General features: G+C 39.2%; 1 protein-coding gene across 1 annotated transcript in view; it reads left to right on the top strand.

Moving 5' to 3' along the window:
• The window catches only part of PLCXD3 (phosphatidylinositol specific phospholipase C X domain containing 3), a 201225-nt gene extending 186578 nt beyond the window's left edge, over positions 1-14647 (top strand). Inside the window, exon 3 of the mRNA XM_062212460.1 lies at positions 14494-14647. Within this exon, the coding sequence (XP_062068444.1) occupies positions 14494-14647 (154 nt within the window). The remainder of the gene's footprint in view (positions 1-14493) is intronic.
• The last annotated feature ends 534 nt before the right edge of the window (positions 14648-15181 follow it).

Here is a 15181-nt window from a genome sequence, read left to right as displayed (position 1 = left end):
ATTGTATCTGTAAATTACTTTGGGTGTTATGGACATATTGATATTCTTCCAATCGATGGACATGAAAGATAATTTTTCTTCTATTTAATGTTTTGTAAGTTTCATTGTAGAGATCCTCCATAACCTCTTTTATTTCAAGGTATTTCAGTTTTTTGAAGCTATTGTGAATGGTACTGAACAAGTTCTTTCTCAGCCATAGCATTCTGAGTGTATGCAAAGGTATACACAGGTCTTTGTGTGTTTATTTTATATCCTAAAACTTTATCAGACTCTCATGTGTTCCAATTGTCCTGTCCTAGAGTCTTTTGGTTCTCCTATATATAGGATCATTTCATCTGCAAAAAGAGATTATTTGACTTCTTCCTTTACAATTTGTATCCCTTTGGTTTCTTTTTCTTGCCTAATGGCTCTGGATAAAACTTCAAAAACTATAGTGAATAACAATATAGTTGTTGTGAGGATCTGTATTACTGATGAAATCTCTAAGTTGTTGGCCTATTTTGGTTTTCTGTGTCTTCATAACTCAGTTTTGATAGATGGGAAATATTCAGAAATCTGTGCATTTCTTCTAGATTTTCCTGTTTGTTGGTACATAGTTGTTTGTAGTCATTCCTGATGGTTCTTTTTATTTCTGTGGTATCCTTTGTAACACCTCCTGTTTCATCTCAGATTTTATTAATTGAGGTCTTAGTACATTTGTTTCTTTGTTCTTGTTGCTCAGTTGATCTGTCCATTGATAAAAACGGGGTGTTCAAGTCCCCCATCATTATTGTATTTTGCTTTTGTCTCCATTTACATCCATTAACATTTGTTTTATGTAGCTGTTTAGCATTGGGTGCATATACATTTACTATAGTCACATCTTCCTGTTGAATTGATCTCTTAATCATTACATAATGCCCTTCTTTGTCTCTTTTAATGGTTCTTGTGTTATTGGCTATTCCTTCTCATTTTTCTTTCTATCTGCGTGTAACTTTGTGAGGTGTGTTTCTTGTAGGCAGCAAATAGACGGGTCTTGTTTTTTTTTTATCCATTCAGCCAGTCTGTATCTTTTAATTGGAGAATTAATTGTCATTTTCCCATAAATATTCCTGTTGTTTGTTTTGGATGCCCTTTGTAGTTTTACTGGGAGATTTTCTGCCTTCATATTCTTTCATAGCTCTGTTTATGTGTGTTACACAACCTTAAGTATCATTTGTAAGGTTTGACAGGTGGTCAAAAATTCCATTTCTGTTTGTTCTGGAAGGTCTTTCTTTCAACTTTATTAATAACAGAGCTTTGGTGGGTATAGTATTCTGGGTTGACAATTTCCTTCTTTTCAGACTTGGACTCTGTCTCCATTCTCTCCTAGCCTGCAGGGTTGCTGATAAGACATCAGCTGTCAGTATAATTGGAGATCCTCTGAAGGTAACCTGGCACTTCTCTTGTGCACATTTTAGAATCTTTGTTTCACTGTTGAAAAGATCTTAACAACACATTAAACTTTCTAGACAAGGCCATTAGTTCTGTGTGCTTCCTATAGTTGGATGTCCCTAAGTTTCTCTGTATTGGCTTTCTAATCCATTCATTCTTCCCATACCTTCAGGAACTCCTAAGACATGTTTGATAACTCATTTGATAGTATTTCATACATCTCAAAAATTATGTATGGTTTTTTTCTACATTTTTTGGCTTACTGAAATATTTCCAAGGATTTGTTTTCCAGCCCAGATAGTCTTTGTTCTGCCTCACCAAGTATTTTGATAAGGCTTTCCACTGTATTTTCTATATGACCTATTGAATTCTTTAGCGCTAAAACTTCATTTTGAATTCCCTTCACTAACTATCTCCAAGGAGCATCTTTCATCCATGTTGTATATGGATTTCTTTAAATAATATATTTGCTTCTCGGCTGGCGCCGTGGCTTAACAGGCTAATCCTCTGCCTTGCGGCGCTGGCACACCAGGTTCTAGTCCCGGTTGGGGCGCCGGATTCTATCCCAGTTGCCCCTCTTCCAGGCCAGCTCTCTGCTATGGCCCAGGAAGGCAGTGGAGGATGGCCCAAGTCCTTGGGCCCTGCACCCTCATGGGAGACCAGGAGAAGCACCTGGCTCCTGGCTTCGGATCAGCGAGATGCGCCGGCCGCAGCGGCCATTGGAGGGTGAACCAATGGCAAAAAGGAAGACCTTTCTCTCTGTCTCTCTCTCTCACTATCCACTCTGACTGTCAAATTATATATATATATATATATATATATATATATATATATATATATTATATTTGCTTCTCTGTGTTTTAGAGTAATCTTTTTGTTTAAACTGGTACACACTGTCCAATACCTACATTTCAATTTTGGAAATGCATATTTGCAAGCAGCAATAGAAAAGCATTCATGAAAAATGCATAATTGCTGAAAATTATGAAAACATCCCTTCTACACAATACATTTCTAAATATAAAACTGACTACCCTGCCTCCCCCACCTATCCACCCCTGCCAACCCTTCAGGCCTGAGTCAGTCAGTAGGGATCACAAATTCATTCCTTAAATAATATCTGGGCCCTAGCAGCCTGTACTCACCTTATTAAGATGGTGTCTCCTACCTGCTGGGTGCCTTGCTCCAAGCTGATAGAGTCCTCCAGCCACCAGGGAGTTACCACCAACTTCCTGGTCACTACTGCATGATTGTAATATCCCCACTGCCCCACTGCAGTCTCTTCTTTCCAACTGTCCTCTGGGAGTGCAGTTTCTCTCCGTTGTCTTCCTGTTGTCAGAATCAGGGTGTCTTTTCCCTACTTAGCCATCTTGGATCTCTTATTATAGTTTCTTAGTATTCTTTGAAGTCGGGCATTGTCATGCCTCGAGCTTGAATATTTTGTTTTTGCTCAAGATCCCTTTGGCTATTTTTATGTCTTTTGTGATTCCATATGGATTTTAGGATTATTTTCTCTAATTCTACAAAAAATATCATTTGTATTTTGATAGGTATTGCACTGAATCTGTAGATTGCTTTAGGTAATACATATATTTTAATTACACTAATTCTTCCAGTCAATGAACAAGTAATAACTGCGTTTTCATGTCCTTTATGATTTCATCATGTTTTACATTGTAGAAGTTTTTCACTTCTTTTGTCTAATTTGTTCCTAAGTTATTTTTTTGTGTCTATTTTGAATGAGATTCCTTTCTTGATTTCCCATGCTGGGAGTTCATGATTGGCATATATAAAAGCTGCTCTTGGGGCCAGCATCGTGGCATAATGGGTAAAGCTGGCACCTGCAGCAAGGCACTGGTAGGAGTCCTGACTACCAGGCCCCTGCTAATGTGCCTCGGAAAGCGGCAGAAGATGGCCCAAGTCCATGGACCCGTACACCCACATGGGAGACACAGAAGATGCATCTTGCTCCTGGCTTTGGCCAGGCCCATATCTGGCCATTGTGGTCATTTGGGAAGTGAACCAGTAGATGGATGATCTCTCTCTCTCTCTCTCTCTCTCTCTCCTTCTACCTCTCTGCCTCTGCCTTCCAAATAAATCTTTTCTTTAAAAAGCTTCTGCTTTTGGCATGTTTATTTTGTAACCTGTAGCTTTACAGGATTGGCTTATCAATTCTAACAATGTTTTGGTGGGGTGTTTCGGTTTTTCCATATACTCATCGTGCCACATGTGAACCTGGATATTTGGACATCCTTTGTTTCTTCCTCCTCCCTAATTGCTCTTGTTAATACTTCCATACAATATTTAATAGGAGTGGTGAAAGTGAACATCTGTGTCTTGTTCCAGATCTGAGAGGAAATGTTTTCAGCTTTGCCCCACTCAGTATGATTTGGGCTAATTTTGGATGATATACCCTTAATAATTTTGAGGTATGTTTCTTCTATACCTACTTTGTGGAATTTTTTTTTAAGATTTCGCTATTTATTTGAAAGGTAGAGTTACAGAGAGAGAGACAAATCTTCCATCCACTAGTAGACTTCCCAAATAACCGCAACAGCCAGGACTGGATCAGACTGAAGCCAGGAGCTTCAACCAGGTCTCCCAGATGGGTACATGGGGCCAAACACTTGGGTCATTTTCCATTGCCCTCCTAGAAGCATCAGCAGGAAACTGGATCAGAAGTAGAGCAGCCAGGACTCAAATTGGCACCCAAATGGGATGCTGGCATTGCAGGTAATAGATTAACCCACTGAGCCATGATGTCATACCCTGTGGATTTTTTTTTTAATCATGAATATATGTGGGATCTTATCAAATGCTTTCTCCACATCTATTGAGATGACCATATGGTTTTTCTTCCTCAACGTGTTGATGTGATTTATTACATTTATTGATTTGTGAGTGCCAAGTCACCCTTGCATTTCTGGGACAAATCTCAGCTAATCATGGTATATGATCTTTTTGATGTGGTTTGCTAGTATTTTGTTTAGAATTTTTTAAAGATTTTTTTTTTATTTATTTGAGACGTAGAGTTACAAAGACAGTTAGAAACAGAGAATGGTCTTCCATCGCTGGTTGACTCCCCAAATGGCAGCAAAGGCCAGAGCTAGGCTGATCCACAGCCAGGAATCAGGAGCTTATTCTGGGTCTCCCACATGGGTTTAGGGGCCCAACCACTTAGGCCATCTTCTACTGCTTTACCAGGCCATAGCAGAGAGCTGAATCAGAAGAAGAGCAGCTGGGACACAAACCAACGCCCATATTGGATCCTGGCACTGCAGGCGGAGGCTTAGCATACTATACCATAGTGCCAGCCCCCTGTTTAGAATTTTTACATCTATGCTCATCAAGGGTACAGAGCTATAGTTTTTGTTTTGTATGTGTTTTTTGGTTTTGGTATCAGAGTGATTCTGACCTTATAAGAAGAGTTTTGCAGAGTTCCATCCTGTGTGATACTTTGGAATAGTTTGAAAAGTACTGAAGTTAGTTGCTCTTTAATTATTTCATAGAATTTAGTAATAAAGTCATCTGGTACTGGACGTATCCCAAACGGAAGATTTTAATTACTGCTTCCTCCTTGTTGTTATGGGACTGTTTAAATTGTCCACATCTCCTTGATTTAATCTTGGTAGGTTCTATACATCCAAGGGTTTATCCATTTCTTCAAGGTTTTCCATTTTTTAGCATAGAGTTTTTCAGTTTCTTATTATTCTTTGTATTTCAGTGTGTTGACTCTGATGTCTCACTTTTCATCTCTAATTTTGAGATTTTTCTCATTGTTAGTCTGACTAAAGGTTTGTCTATTTTGCTTATCTGAAAAATCAGCTTTTACTTTTTTTAAATAATTATTTCTTGCTTCCTGATTTTGTTCAAGTGTTTCTTCTTTTCTTAAAGTCTTCCAGATGCATCATCACATCATTAATTTGGGACTTTTTTATGTAAACACTTAATTGTATAATATTCCCACTTCCTACTGTTTTTTGCTGTATATCACAGGATTTGATGAAGTTTGTTTTCCTTCTCATTTGTTCAAGGAAGTTGCTGATTTCCATTTTAATTTCTTCAATGACCCATTGGCCATTCAGTAGCATGTTGTTTCATTTCCATCTCTTTGTGAATGTTGCATTGTCATTTTTGTTGATTTCAAGTTTTTTTCCTTTATTGTTTGAATAATTGTATGGTATAATTACTCTTTTAAAAGTTACTCAGGGACCAGTGCTGCGGCTCACCTGGTTAATTCTCCGCCTGTGATGCCAGCATCCCATGTGGGTGCCGGGTTCTAGTCCCTGTTGCTCCTCTTCCAGTCCAGCTCTCTGCTGTGGCCCAGGAAGGCAGTGGAGGATGGCCCAGGTGCTTGGGCCCCTGCACCTGCATGGGTAACCAGGAGGAAGCACCTGGCTCCTGGCTTCAGATTGGCACAGCGTACCAGCCATAGCAGCCATTTGAGGGGTAAACCAATGGAAGGAAGACCTTTCTCTCTGTCTCTCTGTCTCACTCTGCCTGTCAAATTAAGAAAATAAATAAAAATAAATAAGTTATTCACACTGGCTTTGAGGCTTCATATATGGTTTATCCTAGAAAATGTACCATGAGCTAATGAGAAAAATGTGTATTCTGTAGCGATTGAGTGAAATGTCCTGTAAATGTCTGTTAGATCCACTTGCTCAATAGTATTGTTCAACTCTAATGTGCCTGCTGATTGATTTTCTGCCTGAATGATCTGTCCATCAATGTGAATGAAGTGTTGAAGTCCTCCACTATTATTGTATTGGAGTCTATCTCTCCCTTTAGGTCTAATAGTATTCGATACACAGCTGGGTGGTCTTGTGTTGAGTGTATATATTTGTTCTATCTTCCTGCTGAATGGATCCTTTTATCAACATATAATGTCTTTATCTCTTTTACATGTTTTGATCTAACATCTATTTTATCTGATATAAGGAGAGCTGCTCCTACTCATTTCTGGTTTCCATTTGCTTGTTTGTCTTTTGGCTTATCTTTTCCCACCCATTCACATTCAGTCTGTGTGTATCTTTATTTGTGAAGTGAGTTTCTTTTATGAAGCATGTAGTAGCATCTCGGTTTTTTATCCATATATCCAATCTAAATCTTGGGGCATTTAATTCTCTTACATCCAAGGTTAATTCTGATATATAAGAACTAAGAACTGTCATTTTATTGATTGGTGACTGATTACCCTGCTATGTTAAGGAATTTGGTTGTGTCATATGTTATCATGATGTTTACTTCTAATGTTGGACCTCTATCAGAATTTCTTGTAAGGCTGGTGGTGGTGAATTCTGTTTTTGCATAGCTGGGAAATACTTTGTTTCTCCTTCACTTCTAAAGGATAGCCTCACAGGATGTAATATTCTTGGCTGGAAGTTATCTCTTTAAAGAAATTGGATACTTTATTCTACTCTTTTCTGGCCTGTATGGATTCTTTTGACAAGTCTGATATTAGTTTAATTTGTTTTCCTTTATACATAACTTGACAGTTTTCTCTGTCTTTATTCTCCCCTTAACCTTTGACAGTTTGACACTCTTTCTTGGCTGAATCTGCTTGGGGTCCTTTGAGCTGCCTATTAATGAACTGTCCATGCCTCTTTAAAGACCTGGGAAATTTTTAACTATTTCATTTAAAAGGTTCTCAGTGCCTTCTTTCCTTCAGGAACCTCTATAATTTATTTGCCCATTTAATAGTATCCCATATTTCATATAGACTTTCTTCATTCTTTTAAATTACTTTCTCATGTCTGATTAGGTTATTTCAAAACTCTTGTCCTCCAGATCATAAATTCTTTCCTCCTCTTGGTCTATTCTGCTGTTAAAACTCTTACACATACTTTTTATTTCACTGATAGAAGATTTTGTTTCCAAAATTTGTTTGGTTCTTCTTAATGATTTCTGTCTCCTTAATGAAATTTTCATTCACGTCACTGATTGGTTTCCTCATTTCTTTAAGCTGTCTATATTCTCTTTCCTTAGAATAATTATATTGAACTCTATTTCAGACATTTCATAATTTCCTTCAGATCAGGATCTAATTCTGGAGAAGTATTGTGTTCTTTTGAGGTGTCACACTACCTTGCTTCTTCATGTTTCCTGTGCCCCTATATTAGCATTTTCACATCTGATTTAACAGTTGCTTCTTTGTAACTTTGTAATGGAGTAGGCTGTGTAAGAAAAAATTTATGGCATAGAAGGAATGAACAGTGTCATGTGTCTCATTGCTTTGACTTTGGTTCTAAATGAAACCAGAAGTGCAACCTCTGAGTGATTTCTTTTGCCTTAATCAATGTCAGCTATGTCTAGTCAGATCTGCAGATTGTAGGGTAGAAGTATGACTTTGAAGTGAATGTGGGCTTCCTAAGTTTGGTGTCAGTTACACTAGGGATTGTGATATCTGGGGCCTTGTGTGTGGTGCTGGGGAACCCAAGTGGGTCTTTCCTCTTGTCCCACTGGCAAACCTGAGTGATGCTGGGGCTTGTGGCACCAATAGCTGTGGCTCTAGGATCATGTGTTGTATATGTGCCCTTCTTCAGGTATCACTAAGAGAATACAACTCTTGCCGGGGCTTCCAACACCAATAGCTGTAGTCACAGTACTGGGGGATGGGAACTGAACCCTGCTCAGATCCTACAGGGTGGCTACACACCATACAGGAGACTTTTCACGTGCAGGTATGGGTCTGGAGAGGTGAAATTCAGGCTGTAATTCCATTTGTCCACTGGGTAGATTCCTGTGGGTTTGAGGGAATTAGCACTGATTATTAGCATACAGTAGGGTCATTACCTAAATCTCCCAGGGTGGGAGCAAGGTATCAAGGATAGGGTTAGCTACCTATCTGAAGCCTCTGGGGCAATGCATTAGTCCAGTGACGTGTGCTGAGTGAGACCAAGAAGCCTAGCCACGATGTATGGGGAGAGGAGGAAGATTCCACAGTGACACCTGAGCTGGACATGGCTGATCTCCTCTATTGTCAGTAGGAGTGGGGAAATTGTCACTATATGATGCAGTCTCAGCCCTTCTCTGGACAATGGAGAACCAGCGGAGCCTAGAATGAGCTCATAGTGGCCATGAATCACTCCCTACTCAGGCACACAGAGCACTAATATGCTCCATAGTGTGACTGCCAAGCCCCCCTGAAAGTCCATCTCCAGCATTCAGGGAGCTCTGAGCTTCCACACTACACCCTTCACGGAAGGATGGCCTATCTGGAACTCTCACAGTCACAGGATGCAAGGGGTCTATTCTCTGCCCTATGAGCTAGTGGCAAACTTTCAATTGCTTATAGGCTGAAGCACAATTCCACCATATATAAAAGAGGCCTTTAACAATTTGGCCAAAACACCGTTCCTGCCCCAACTCCAATCTTTCTATAACCCCATTCTCTTTTCTCATCTTTCCTTCCATAATTGCATCATCTTTGCTCTTGTGAATGCTGTTCCCTTGCCTTGTGACATCTTTTCTTAACTCATTTGGAATGCACTCCTTCTCCATCTAAAGAGCATCTAGTCGTGGCCAGTGTCCTGTTTTGTGAAGTGTTCCTTAAATAAAAAAAAGAAGGAAGAGTTTATTTATTTGACAGAGTTAGACAGTGGGAGAGACAGAGAGAAAGGTCTTCCTTCTTTTGGTTCATCCCCAAAATGGCTGCTACGGCCGACGCTGCGCTGATCCGAAGCCAGGAGCCAAGTGCCCCCTCCTGGTCTCCCATCAGGTGCAGGGGCCCAAGCACTTGGGCCATCCTCCATTGCTTTCCCGGGCTACAGCAGAGAGCTGGACTGGAAGAGGAGCAACCAGGACTAGAATCCGGCTCCTGTATGGGATACCAGCCCCGCAGGCACAGGATTAACCAAGTGAGCTATGGTGCTGGCCCAACTCTTCCTTCATTTCTTCCAAGTAAAGTGAATTATTTTATCTACTACACTCCCAGAGAATTCTATGCCCACGTGTATCATGCCTTTTTGTATTGTCATGATTGATTTATCTATTTTGCTTTTTAGGCTGAGCCATCTGAGCCCAGGTTTTCTTGTTCAACATTCAACAAATGTGTTGATTTCCAGAGATTATGGTAGATACAGAGGATATACTGATAACTATGATCTGATTTTAAAAAGGCTGAAGACACTGATAGAAATAGGCATGGATAATCAATACTGTGTTCACTCTCAGAATTATGATTAAAGAACAGGGTTATCCACCCAGATTCGGATGGGGAATTGAGATAATGACTGAGTGAAATATGGAAGGGTAGGCAGAATTTAGCTGAAGAAGGAATGATAGTTCATGTAGAATAAAGGCCCAAAAACACACAGACATGAAACTATAGTGTGTCTGGAGGAGAAATGCAAGCATTTCAGCAAGTAAAAAGTAATAAAGCTGAGGAGGAGTGTTTGGCAGCTGCTTTGTGGCAGCAACGAAGGAACTCATCTACCCTACATGGGTGGATAGTGTAGATGAAAGAAGACCTTACAGTTGTTCTAATACAAGAATGCCAATATTCAGAGGCTTCTGAGAGAAACTTCTACCTTTAGTGTAGAAAAAGCAGAAAAAGAGATCGGGGCAAGACAGTGTCAAGATTTCTCCAATAAAGATGAGGAAACTGGGATGGCTCTGGGGAGTTACAACCAGCACACTGCTCAAGTCATCTTGGATGTATGATTTAAAACAAACATTCAAGGGGTGGCACCGGCATCCCATATGGGCACTGGGTTCTAGTCCCGGTTGCTCTTCTTCCAGTTCAGCTCTCTGCTGTGGCCCGAGAAGGTAGTGGAGGATGACCCAAGTGCTTGGGCCCCTGCACCCGCATGGGAGACCAGGAGGAAGCACCTGGCTTTGGATCGGTGCAGCACCAGCTGTGGCGGCCGTTTGAGGTGTATCTCTAACTCTGTCAAATAAATAAATAAAACATTCAAGCAGTTTGTATCTCATCAAAATTCATATGTAGAAATCCTAACCATATACCAACATGAGGTATTAAGTGGTGAGACTTTGGGGGAGATGATTATATCATAAGGGTAGAGGCCTCTGCGATACTGGTGCCTCATAAACAGCCAGAGGGAGCTGTTTGCACTTTGACCACATGAGGGCACAGTGAGAAAAAGGTAGCATCTATGCACGCACCCCGATCTTGGGCTCACTAGCATCCAAAACTGTGACAAATTTGTTTTGTTGATATTTTGCTATAGAAGCCCCAAACAGAATAAAAACTGTCCTACACCATAAAAACTTTGACATTGGAGCTATTTTATTTCTATTAGAGCAGACTTTTTGATTTCTTCTAATTATTTTCCAACACTAAGTATAATTGAGAACTTGACAATTAGCTGTAAATCATACACTCAGTGGCAATATTTCCCTTAAGAGAGAAAAACTTGGTTCTTTAGTGAGCAAATAAAAATTGTATTATTTGTGTATATGAATCACAGATATGCAAACCATGTAAGAACATATGAGTATATATAAATAGATATACAATCTATGTGCAGCATTAAAATTTCATGGAGAAGGAAGGCAAGTGGTTAAAAAAGGCTCTTTGGGGGTGATTAAGGAAATGCTACTCTAAATGTTCAATAGCATTTTCTAGTTTTAATTGGTATGTTGAGTATTTGAAATTCAACTTAGTTTTAGTTCTTATTTTGCTTTATGTAGCATGTTGACTTCAGTAATGTTATGTCTAAACAGAAAATAGAAATATTCCCATGACTCAGAGGAATGATATTTTAAATGTAATACTCATACTTCATCTAAGGACTTTAAGTAATTCCAAAACAAACTTCAAAGTGGTCTATTTTATAGAGATACAAAAAAGAGCCCACTTGTGCTTTCCTAACCTCTCTCTATGGGGATAATAATTAGCTGTTCTTAATTCTGGCCCAGGGATTTTCATCTCGGAAGCAGCTCCCCAGATACTTTCTATGACCATTATGGTTCTAAGATGGGAATTTGGTTGCTCAGGAACCTGACCGATCTGGTGAGCAAGTTACTCAGTTAAGGTTAATCCAGTGTCAATGCTGGATGCCACATCACTCTTATCTACTCCACTTCTCAAGATAAGTACGTTTGTAGACACATTCTTCTCGGGAAAGGCATTGGTTGTGATACTCTTTCCAGACAGTGTCTGCCTTTTCTAAAATGCAAAGCTGATGCTGTATTGATGACAGAACTGTTTCATCTGTTCTTGCAAATCCAGAAGAGTATATGCATGAGTGGCTGCATACACATCACCACAGCCCCTGCCATTCTAATAAGTTTAAATAGACTTGTGTCTGAGCTCCCTGAACCCACACTCATCATTTTAAGACAGAATCCTCTCCTGAAACTATTGCTATGAAGACCTCCTATTTCTCCTGGCAGTCTGTTTTCTGAAGGCATTGGGCCTTTAAAATTCATATTACCCTCTTTTATAAGCAAAAAGACCTTTCTCTATCTGTCTCTAAAAGGAAAATATAAATACTGTAAAATATGGATCAATCAGTTTCAGTTCATAATTGATCATAAAGATAGGATTAAGTGTCAAAGGGATCACATAAAAAAGACCAGTTTCCACTAATAATAAATGATAAAAAGGAGAGAAAATGACCCAACATGGGAAGCGGGATACACAGCAGACTCATAGAATGGCAAATTCCCTAAACAGCACTCTGGCCTCAGAATCAGCCCTTAAGGCATTCCGATCTGGCTGAAAAGCCCATGAGAGTTTCTCAAGCATAAAGCCAAGACACTGTGGCAAAAAAAGGACCTAAATGAAAGATCCCTGTGAGTGAGATCCCAGTGGAAAGGAGGGGCCATTAAAGATGGAGGTACCTTTCTCTGAGGGAGAAGAGAACTTCCACTTTGACTATGACCTTGTCTAAATAAGATCAGAGTCTGTGAACTGAAGAGGCTTCCATAGCTTTAGCAGCTCATGGCAAGAGCCTCGGGTGATTACTGACATCATAAATAAGAGTGTCAATTGTTAAATCAACAACAGGAGCCTCTCTGCACTTACTCCCGACGTAGGATCTCTGTCCTTAATGTATTTTATAATGGTAAAACTAGTCTTCAAATAGTGCTTTATACTTTATGTGTGTGGGTGCACCTGTTGAAATCTTTGCTTAGTATATACTAAGTTGATATTATGTATATAAAGATAATTAAAAATGGATCTTAATGAAGAATGGGATGGTTTGCAGGTGGGAGGGTGGTTATGGGGGAAAAACCACTGTAATCCAAAAGTTGTGCTTTTGAAATTTATATTAAACAAAAGTTTTCTAAAAATATATGGATCAAAATATTTAAGATATTACTCACAGGATTAGTATAGTCCAAGTCCAGTTTTGCCTGAATGGGTTGAGTTTGTTTAGATACACTCAAATATCCCAAAGTCACCTTATAATCAATGTCTGAGACCAAAATTATCACCTCTACTGGAAAGAATTTCTATTTCCAATATTAGTTATCAATGTCCATTTGCCAGACACCTAAGCATCACTTGTGGCCCTTTTTTTTTTTTTCTTTCCATCCCACATCTGATGTCATTTTATCTCTTTAGTCCCTTTCACATACATTTATGGCTGTTCTGCAGTTCAAGTTACTGTTGCATCTCACCAAATTACTCCAACAGCCACCTGTTATTCCTGCCTGTACTTTTTAGTCTCCCATTCGTGTATCTGTGCAGAAGGCAAACTAACTCTCAAATCTAGTCATGTAATCCCCCTGGTTAAGACCCTCTACCAAATAGTGGCTTGTTCTCTTGCCAGTAACTTTCAAGGTGTCCTTAAACTCATCATTCTCTCTCCCTTTCTTCCTCTACATGTTTTGATCCATGTCACCCAGGAATTTGATGTTCATATATATCCCCCCCTTTTTCTTTAATTCAGTAACATTTTGCTGGCTGCAGTTTATTTGTCCCTTTATGTGGAAACTACCTTGCTACAGTAGGGTTGGCTCCAATGTGTTGTTAGAAGACAATACACATCATTTTTAATATCACCTGCATCTCTGTCCTCTGATTGCATTATTGACAATGCATCAGAAATGATATTTCCTCTACCTGAAAATGCACTCCATCATCCCTCAAAATCCTTCTGAATGTTCTTCCCTGACTTTCCAGGTAAGTTAGGTGACTCTCCTCTATGATTTCCTATAATAATAGTGAAAGCCAGATCACAACACTCATCTTCAAAAGTCCCCACGTTTTACTGAATACATCTCAAAACCCTCACAATGGCCCACAGTGCTCACAAATATGCCCCTATCTCCTCTTACCACTTTCTCCTCTCTTGGACATTGATAAGTCTAAGCTTTAGGGATAAAGCAATAGTTGGGATTTTCTCCCTAGATAACTACATGTCTATCTCCTTATTTCTTTAAGCCTTTGTACAATGTCCCCTTATCAAAGGTGTGACCTACAACTTTCCTCGCTCCTGCCATCTCCTAATCCTACTTTCATTGCTCCATTTTTATATCACATTTTTCTTCCTACAAAACTGTATAATATATCTAGGATTATCATCTGTCTCTTCTTATAAGACTGTAAGCTCTGTAAGAACAGATATTTTCTGTTTTGATCCAAATGCTTACAATGGTAACTGGAACTTAATAGGTGCTCAGTACACATGATTGAGGGAATGAGCTCTGATCATACTATGTTATAATTTTATTCTTTATTCTGCTGCCTACTACCAAATAATGATCTTTTATAATATCTTGGCATATTTATTGAAAATAGTGTATTTATACTAAGTGATTACAAAGTGGTAGTATCCATCTCTGACCTCACCATCCATTGCTTTGTAGAGTTTGTGAACACACCATGCCAAAGCAGAACACAAGGGCAAGGATGTTTTATTACTAGAGATACCTCACTATAAACTAGTAAAGTATCCGAGACCTCTAGCAATAAGGGGTTCAGTGTAGTGAATCAACAGCATGCAGTTTCCTCAACAACTAATAATGCACTGTTGCCTGTCTGGCCTTTTTACTCCATCTCTGCCTACATTGCGACATTTGTAAAAATAAGCTACAGAGCCAATTTTAGAGCATGAAAAATACTACCTTACCTTGTGTGACCTCCTTTTTTTTTCCTTTCCTCAGAGCTCTTCCTGCCATGATGCAGTGGGTCCGCACACAGAAGCCAGGAGAGAGTGGCATCAATATTGTCACTGCCGACTTTGTAGAACTCGGTGATTTTATCAGCACTGTCATAAAGCTCAACTATGTCTTTGATGAAGGAGAAGCCAACACTTGATAGTACTATTCTGAGTGCCTATGAGTAAGCTAGACAAGGATCATTGTGTTAGGCATCTTATCTGTAAACACTCTGATCTTCCCATTCCACTGAGTTTCTGAAAGGAGGGGAAAACCATTTCTTCAGTGCTTATCATCATATTCTGCATTGCTATAAATAGTTCATTTTCCATCTGATGAGAAAAATCTATTTCTAGTGTTAGGGATTTTAAAAAGACCAGTGGATTTCATTTTCGAAATTAGTCTTTGTAATGTAAAATTTGAGTGTTTACTTGATTGCGTTTTCTAATTTCAACCTAGGACTCCTGCAGTGTCTACATTTTCTAACTTTTCTGCTTCCATGCTCACTCATTCTTTTCAATGAAATGCCCAACATAATGTATATTACATTGCTGTGGTGAAATTTATCTGTGGGATTTGGTATAATATAATATAGTCATCAGCAAATGGGACATCATAGCTAACTTTTGGTCCTAGAGATGATCTATCGAACCAGTTCCCCTGCATCAGTAATTTTGGAGGCCAGAATTAGTAA

The sequence above is a fragment of the Lepus europaeus genome, chromosome 15, assembly GCF_033115175.1.
Source record: "Lepus europaeus isolate LE1 chromosome 15, mLepTim1.pri, whole genome shotgun sequence".
Lineage (NCBI taxonomy): Eukaryota > Metazoa > Chordata > Mammalia > Lagomorpha > Leporidae > Lepus > Lepus europaeus.
The sequence above is the reverse complement of the archived record's forward strand: the minus strand, read 5'-3'. Positions and strand labels throughout refer to the sequence as shown.